The sequence below is a fragment of the Arachis ipaensis genome, chromosome B01 (genome assembly GCF_000816755.2).
Source record: "Arachis ipaensis cultivar K30076 chromosome B01, Araip1.1, whole genome shotgun sequence".
Lineage (NCBI taxonomy): Eukaryota > Viridiplantae > Streptophyta > Magnoliopsida > Fabales > Fabaceae > Arachis > Arachis ipaensis.
In genome coordinates, this window is record NC_029785.2 from 130920113 (window position 1) to 130928379 (window position 8267).

The 8267-nt window shown below is 34.9% G+C and overlaps 1 protein-coding gene and 1 long non-coding RNA gene across 7 annotated transcripts; both read left to right on the top strand.

Annotated features, from left to right (window-relative positions):
• LOC110263180 lies at positions 794-1785 on the top strand. The gene is made up of 2 exons (XR_002348349.1): positions 794-873; positions 1450-1785. It is a non-coding gene; the product is annotated as an uncharacterized LOC110263180 (long non-coding RNA).
• LOC107638998 lies at positions 2899-7460 on the top strand. 6 transcript variants are annotated; one of them, XM_021105215.1, is made up of 7 exons: positions 2899-3209; positions 3368-3512; positions 3838-3981; positions 4091-4149; positions 4240-6072; positions 6430-6580; positions 6695-7460. In XM_021105215.1, the coding sequence occupies exons 3-7, from the start codon at positions 3861-3863 to the stop codon at positions 7354-7356; spliced, it is 2826 nt and encodes a 941-aa protein (XP_020960874.1). In that variant the 5' UTR covers positions 2899-3209; positions 3368-3512; positions 3838-3860; the 3' UTR covers positions 7357-7460. The 6 variants fall into 6 exon arrangements, with proteins under 6 accessions (XP_020960874.1, XP_020960878.1, XP_020960884.1 ...); XM_021105219.1 differs by having other exon boundaries at positions 3393-3512; XM_021105225.1 differs by having other exon boundaries at positions 3405-3512.

Sequence of the window (8267 nt, forward strand, 5' to 3'; positions counted from 1 at the left end):
TATTAATTATTAATTATAAAAAAAAATTTAAATAAATTAATAAAATTATTTAAAGTTGTTTGGTTAGGAATTGATTATCTATACTTTTCCTATAACATCGTATGTCTGTGAATGCTAATCAGATTAAACACATAATATTCTCCCTATTTAGACAGGAAATGAAAAACAAAGTTGTGAACAGCGTAAGAGAATGTTTGATGAACAAACAGAGGAGAGAAAGAAAGGCAAGGCAAGCGTGGGTCAAAGTTGTACTCCCTTACTATTCAGATTTGAAGCAAATTAAATATAACACCAATTTCCTTATTCTACTTGATCTTACAACCTCAACAATATTCTTTTTTTAAGTGCTGGCTGGGCATAACTATAAGGTCTTTTCTTTATTTCTCTCTTTTGAAGGGAAAAAAATGACTTTTATGAGGTGGAAATTGCTGATAAGCTTCGAAAAGTGATGATAATAGATGCCAAACTATATGGAATTGACAAATAGCAATGTGAAGTCGGTAGCATTGGTGCTACTCAAAGAATAATATATATATAACTTGAATAATAATGTCGCTTTCTCCTGCCAAATCGAATAAAAACAAATTCATATCCACCACTCTAACCACTATGAAATCTTTTATTATGCTTTTTATTATCATCATCATCATCACATTATTATTATGGTAATGTTTGGAGTATTTTTTACTTTGATGATAAATAATGGAAACCCCAATAACTTGTTCAGCTATAAGACTACGTCAGAAAAAAGTATCTACAAAAATAATCTAATTGTTAAGTTAGTTCATGTATCTTGTCACTATAATAACCAAACTTATACCTATAGCATTTTCTTCTCCTTTTGCTAGAATAATGATTTTCTTTTTTAATAAGGTATTATGATTCTTTTTGTTATATCCGTTATATGTATTTTAATCTTTACGGTCTAAAAATAAATTTCATATGCCGATTTCAGGGTATCAATTCAAAACTTCAAAGAATTCGAAATTCTTTGGATCTTGAATCTTTTTTCTCTATAGGCCCGTTTTTTCATAATAGCAATTTTGGATCTTATGTCGTGATCTTATGAACTTTGATTTAATGCAGAATAAGTAATTTAGCAATTCTACCAATATTTTTAACTCAACGGTTATATAAACAAAAATGGTTACCTAACTAAACTTGATTCACGGTTTTCATGTAGCTCCTAGCTACTTAAAAATTAAATCAACCATTTAAGTTTCCTTAATATGTAAAACAGCATTAACATATTCCACAGATAATATGAACATTAATTAATCCTGCTGCTTGATCTTGATCTTAATCTTATAGCATCTTGTTTAGATATATCTAAGAAAACCACTTTAAATATAGACACCTACCATGCTATAAATTACCAAGCATTCTTTGACACTGATCTCAGCATCATATATAGCAATAATCTTGAGCATCTTGGTTCTGCATTTTCAGAAACTGGGAACCATGGCTAGTTCAAGGGAACCTGAGAACTACAACCAAGGAACATCGTTCGAAGAAATAAATAAATCCAATATGGAGATAGAACTGGCAAGGAGAGATTTCTTGAGATCACATCTATGCTGCAATAATGGCAGAAAGAAAACGGCACATAGCAGCAGTGTCAAGTTGCTGCCAAAGTGCCAGGCAGACTAAGTAAGTTTCACTAGCAGAGGATTTTCCACAATAACTCAATCTGTAGGTGATACTTGCTTCAAATGTACGTGATATAAAGAATTTAAGTATTATTTATAAGTGATTAGTTTATATTTTTAGAATGTTCATTTGATATATTTTGATTTTGTTTATTTAGTTATTAAATTGGACTATATGTCTAATTATAAGAGATTAATGGCCGTTGGGTAATGGGTTATTCGGGTAGCATTTTTTTGTTTATTTTTAGATGTGAGTTATTTGCTGTTTGGAGAGAATTTATTCTAGCTTAAAAGTGTGACATTAAATATATTGTCTGTAAAATTGACTGTTTGAATATCTTGCATCTTTTGTATTATAATGTCCATAGTGGCATGTCTGATATTTCTGATCTAGTTGCTAAGATTAAAGAGTTCTTGACTAGACGATGGGTCGTCCATTTTGAATGGGTTGGTTGTGAAGCAAACAAAGTTGCAGATTAGTTAGCGCGTTACGGAGGTCTAGTCAATCAGAGTCATGTCATTTGAAATTCTCTTGATAAAGATCTTGAGCAAATTATTTACTTGGACTCAGTTTAGTTAATTTGCTTTGTTTTCTTATTTTGTTTAGACACTAAATAAATTAGACTTTATGTTTGTCAGTTTAACATTTTTTTTATTTTAACTTAATAAGAGGTTATAAATGTTTCTTAAATTATTATAGTTGGATATAAAGTAATTTAAAAGTTTAAAAAAATTCTTTTTGGTCAATGTGATAGTATAATGCGTTTACACAATAGTACAATCATATCAATTTGTTAGAATGATTATTAACATAATCAACGTAAAAAATACTTATTTTTACTAATATATTATTCCGTAATTAGATGCAGTGGAATATATTTTATTTTGTGGGTGAACCGTGTAAGATTATTTTAATGGAAACCCGAACATAAAGGGCCCAAAGTGTATAACCAATGAAACATAATGGCCCAAAGCAACCCAAGTTATTCTTTCCGGGAAAAAAATAATGGGATGACGTGGCAGTCAACGATAGGCGCGTCAATCAACGAAACACATTGTGGTGCAATCTGGTCTCGTTGGACCACTTTGCCTTGTTTGGCAATTTGAATTTTGAAATGTAATCCCTCTCCACAACCAACCATACAATACAATAGAGACGTTATGAAACTCCTTTCATTCTCTCAATTTAATTAATTATGCCTATGTCAATGCCAATGCCAAATTGCCCTTACATTATTTTTCTTCTCCTAATTCCTACAACAAAACAAAACAAATAATTTATTTATTTATTTATTTTTCAAAAATTATTGTACTTGTACCCTTCCCCAACGTTAAACTACACCTTCTCTGTCTCCCTCTTATTTCGATTTGCTTCCCTTCACAATTCACAATCACATTCACACACTCCCTTCTTCACCTCAAAAATCAATTCATTCATTTTTCTCATGAATGAACTAATTAATTAGTTTTTCCTTTTCACCTTCGAAATCTCTTTGCTGTGGTGGTGGTGGACGCTGCTTCAGGAACCAATGCTTTGCTGATTCATCTCTTGCCTTATTTGTAAGCTCTTGCATCAATGCCACTTTAAAGTTTGATTCTTTCCTTTAATGGGACCTTACTCCTTACACTTTATTTTAGCTCAAATTTAGGTTAGGTTCTTCAGATTTTCCTATTTGATCAGCTGAATTAAGTAACCAATGTGTATCTATATTGATTAGTTGCTTAGTGATAACTTATCATCAGTTCATAAATCAGAAGCACCAGGATTCAGGATCAATGTGAGAATTTTGTTTCTGGTGTTGTGTCAGTTAATCCAAGCCAAGAGGTTGGAGGTTTAGAGAAAAGCAGATTTTGATCTATAAGGTGAATTTGCCTTGACCTTAGTTCGGTCCAATTGTATCCTTATTTAGAGATGCACTGAATAATCTTATGGAAAAGTTGTCGACTGTGTTTTATATGCAATAATGCTGCAATGCAATGTTTTGGTTTAGGTTGCATTAGCTCCTAAATCATAATAAATAGTTATGTTCCTTTGTTTTCTGCTATGAATTAGGATTCAAATTCAAAATTCAAACATGCTTTCTTTGTGCTGCTTTAGATGGATTGTAGATTATTATTCTTCTTGCCTGATCAATGATGTTCAATTGTTCATCTTTGTTGATGTTTGTTTCGCTAATATGTCCTGAAGGTCAATTGGATTTGGCTTTGAAAATGGGAGTTGAAAAAGAGGGGACAAAAAGTGAAGGTGGGTATGTTGGTGGTCTTTTCCGGTTATTCGACTGGACCTCGAAATCACGGAAGAAGTTATTTGCAACCAAGTCAGATTTGCCAGGTACTTGTCTGTTTATATTGAATACGAATACAAATGAGTGTTTATGTCTCTTGTCAATTGTTGTCTAATTCACTTTTATCTTGGTATCCTTTTCTTTTATCATCTGCAGGATCTTTGAAACAGAGAAGAAAAATTGATGGCAACTTGTCAATGATGCAGCCCTATCTGGTGGGGGTATCACTATCACTATCACTTGTTTTCTCAGAAATTGTATTTTGTTATGGAAGAAATTGATAGTTGTTTGCTTGATTCTTCCAGGCTGATGAAGATGAAATTGGAGTAGGAGCAAGTATTAGAAGTAGTGATCACAGTTATGCTTCATCTGTTACAGATGACGACATGTGCGGAACAAGGGCACCTAGTGTGGTTGCTAGGCTTATGGGATTGGATTCCTTGCCCTCTTCCAGTTTTCATGATCCATATTCTTCCCCATATTTTGATAGCCGATCTCTTCAAGATGTGCAGTACTGGAGGACTAATCTCAATCATCAGCATGGCCATCAGAACCTGTATTCCGGGAAGTTGGTTGAAAAGGTTGAGGGCTCTTCTAGAAACTTCATTGAGCCAAAGCCTCAGAACAACCTTAGCAGACCAATTGAGAAGTTTCAAAGTGAAGTAATGCCTCCCAAAGCGGCTAAAACAATTCCTGTCACACACCATAAACTTTTGTCCCCTATTAAGAGTCCTGGCTTTATTCCAACAAATAATGCTGCTTATATAATGGAGGCTGCTGCAAGAATTATTGAACCTAGCCCCCAAGCTACTACAAAGGCTAGAGCACACCTTGCATCATCATCATCAGTATCATTGAGAGTAAGAGATCTTAAAGAAAAAGCAGAGGCTTCACAGAAAGGTCCTCTAGTTGGGTCAACTTCAATGCCCCCTAGAATTAGAGATCTCAAAGAAAAAGGGGAAGTTTCTCATAGAACTAGCAGGATTTCTGAACCTTCTCAGAGGTCAGTTGAATCTAATTCTGTCAAGTATCTAAAGAGACAATCTTTGAACAAAAGCTGGAATGGGTCCGTGGATGCTCCCACCCGATCTTCTACCGAAGCAAAAGAAGATTCGTCTGTGAAGAATGCAGGGAAGTCTATTTCCCTTGCCATCCAAGCAAAAGTGAATGTTCAAAGAAGGGAAGGCTTGAACTCAAGTGGTGGAAGAAGTTTGGTGGATCAGAAAGAAGATTCTGATGCTAAAACTCACCAGCCTCTCAGGGCAAATGTTCAAAAAGGTTTGCATAAGAAGCCCTCTAGTCAGAACGCTTCTGGTGTTCTCAAGCAGAATAATCTGAAACAAAACCATTCAATTGAGAAAGATAAACAACCATCAAAGCAAATAGTTTCAAATTCACACCGTAGAAAATCTCTGATGGGGGACTCCGGGTGTCATAGAAGCTCTAGTAGTAAAACACCTGCAAAATCTAAAGTTGGTTCCAAAAAATCGGCCACACAGCTGACAGATAGTGAAAAGGAAGTTTTGTATACCCACACAAACAATTTCCCAAGAAAGAAGAGGTCCACAGATAGGGACTGGAATGATAGGGTTGTTGATAATTTGTTTATTGATAAAACTCAGAGGCCTGTTCAGTCTAGTCTAGTAAGTAATAAGCGCCATAGTGATGATGAAGTAAAAAAGAAAGACATGGATGTAGTTTCCTTCACCTTCACCACGCCGTTGGCGAGAAACAATTCCAGTTTTGAGACATCTGGAAAATCTGGCATGAAAACTGGTGTACTTCCCTTTGATCATCACATCAAAAGAGTGCTGCTTGACACAGACAATGCAAGGTCTCCCATTGGATACAATGTGATTGGTGGTGATGCATTAGGCATTCTTTTGGAACAGAAGTTGAGGGAATTGACAAATGGACTTGAGTACTCTTGTGATGACTCTTCTAAAGTGAGGCCATCTTCTAGTACAGGACCACAATCAAAAGATGTGGTGACCACGCCCGATTCAGTTAACTTCGTTCCACAGTTGCAACTGAAGAGGGACCAGGACCTGCTCTTAGCTGATAAGTTATGCGGAAGCCTTGATTCTGCAGTTTCCTTCACAGGTCTTCCTGAATTATCATCCAAACATAGACTATGGGTATGTTACAATATTAACTCTTGTTGGCTTGTTTTGTTTCCCCTTTCAAGCATGCATGAAGAATATCAGCAGCATAGTTATGTTTCTAAGCATAGTATTGATTACCTCCGATTTCCCAAAAAGAGAAAGGCTAATACAGGGGTAGTAACGTCTTGCTATGTTGCTTTGCTGTATAGAGTTGTGTTACTTGTTTAAACCAAATCTGTGTGAATGTCATTTGTTAATGTGAAAATGAAACTGGGTAGTTGACATTACAAATGATTACCCTACCGTTGAAATTAGGAAGTACGATTGCAATTCTGCATATATTCCCTGTTATGCTTTCAATATTGAATGGTAACTAACTTAAAATATCAACAGGGTGATAAGATGGAAGAGTGCAAGAGCAATCTTGTAGAACCACAGTCATTCAATTGTCGATTGCCAAGTCCAATCTCTGTTCTTGAGCCTTCATTTTCAGCAGAAACCTTTGAATCTTCATTCAGCACCGATGCTACTAGCACAGAAGGTAACAGCAGCACTATCTATGTTCATCATGCCTAAAAATAGCCAACATATTCCCTCTTTCATAATCTGTTATTTTGCGATTCCAGAGTGCTAATCTTGACTCTATCTATTTCAGGTAGCAAGTTGAGCTTATCTGCTCAAGCACAGGAAGTTCATGGTTTGAATTTCTCAGGGAAGTTCTATTCTGCAGAAGCTGATACAGAGTTGTGTGATTCAGCTTGTTCAACATCAACCAGGACCATGATGGTAAATAAGGAGCACACAAGCACAAGTGCATTATCAACCACATGGGAGTTGGATTATGTAAAAGAGATATTATGCAATGTTGAACAAATGTACATGGACTTCGCTTCCGGCCGTGCTCACAAAATTGTGAACCCTCATCTATTCAACCAGTTGGAAAGCCAGAGAGAAGCAGGGTATGAGAGTGATGGTGGAGAATGTAGGATAAGGAGGAAAGTGATATTTGATTGTGTGAGTGAATATTTGGACTTAAGATGCAGGCGTTCTGTTAATGGTGGATATGAAATGTGGGCCAAAGGGACTGAAATGGTGAGAAGAAATGAATGGTTGGCAAAGGAAGTGTACAAGGAAATTTCAAGCTGGAGAGGGATGGGAGATTCCATGGTGGATGAGCTTGTGGACAAGGATATGAGCCAACAATATGGAAGATGGCTAGATTTTGAACTTGATGCATTTGAACTTGGTGCAGAGGTTGAGGATCAGATACTGAATTCCTTGCTTGATGATGTTGTTGCTGATATCTTGCAATTATAACCCCTGATCTTTTTAGTGGCCATCAAATTATTGTTTTTATTATCTGAAATTCTGAGTTATTATTGGTTCATTCATGGAAATAGCAAGTTCTTCATTTTGTTCAATCTTGCTTGTCTAAAACAATCTTGGTTTCGTTCATGTCACACCACATCATAGCATGGTACAAAAGTTTATTATGGTGAAGTTGAACATTTATTATGTCTTATTAAAACTTGCGGCTTAATAGGTACCTATTTCATCTTTTTGGCTAGTTATTAAAAGATAGTAATAACATTTAAATCATTCTATTTTAAATTAAAGATTGAACCTGTTTTAAAAGTTTGTGTGTAAAGTAGTACTATCACAGGGATATTATGAGCAATAAATATTATGACCAAATGAAAATTAAAGTGGTTCAACTACTTTATATAGGATTATAGGAATATAGATTATGATAATTAATTAATCACAAAGGGAGGGATAGATAAAGAATTTGGGTATGAGACTAAAATGCTACTTGAATTCTTTTCCGTTTTATTGTTTGGTGACTCTTGGATATAACATCAACTAAACTAATAAACTGTAACCGTTTTTGTTTTTGTTGCATTTACACAATTCCAGTTCTTAAATAAATAAAAAGGGATAAAATTAAATTCCAATTCCCTTATACTATTCAGACTTAGACATTGGTCATAGGTCGCTCTCATAAAAACCGAATTCGAGTGCCCATTAAGATTATTGTTATCTAATATCTATGTACATTAATTTATAGGGAATTAATATGGGACTATCATGATTCATGAAGCTGAGGCAGCTTTCATGTACACACAAATTTTTATACGCTCCTTAGCTTTGGTACATTTAATATAGATGTTCTCTACGAAGTCGAAAATGAACTGCTAATTTTTTTTTATATGGATCAAATATGTGTA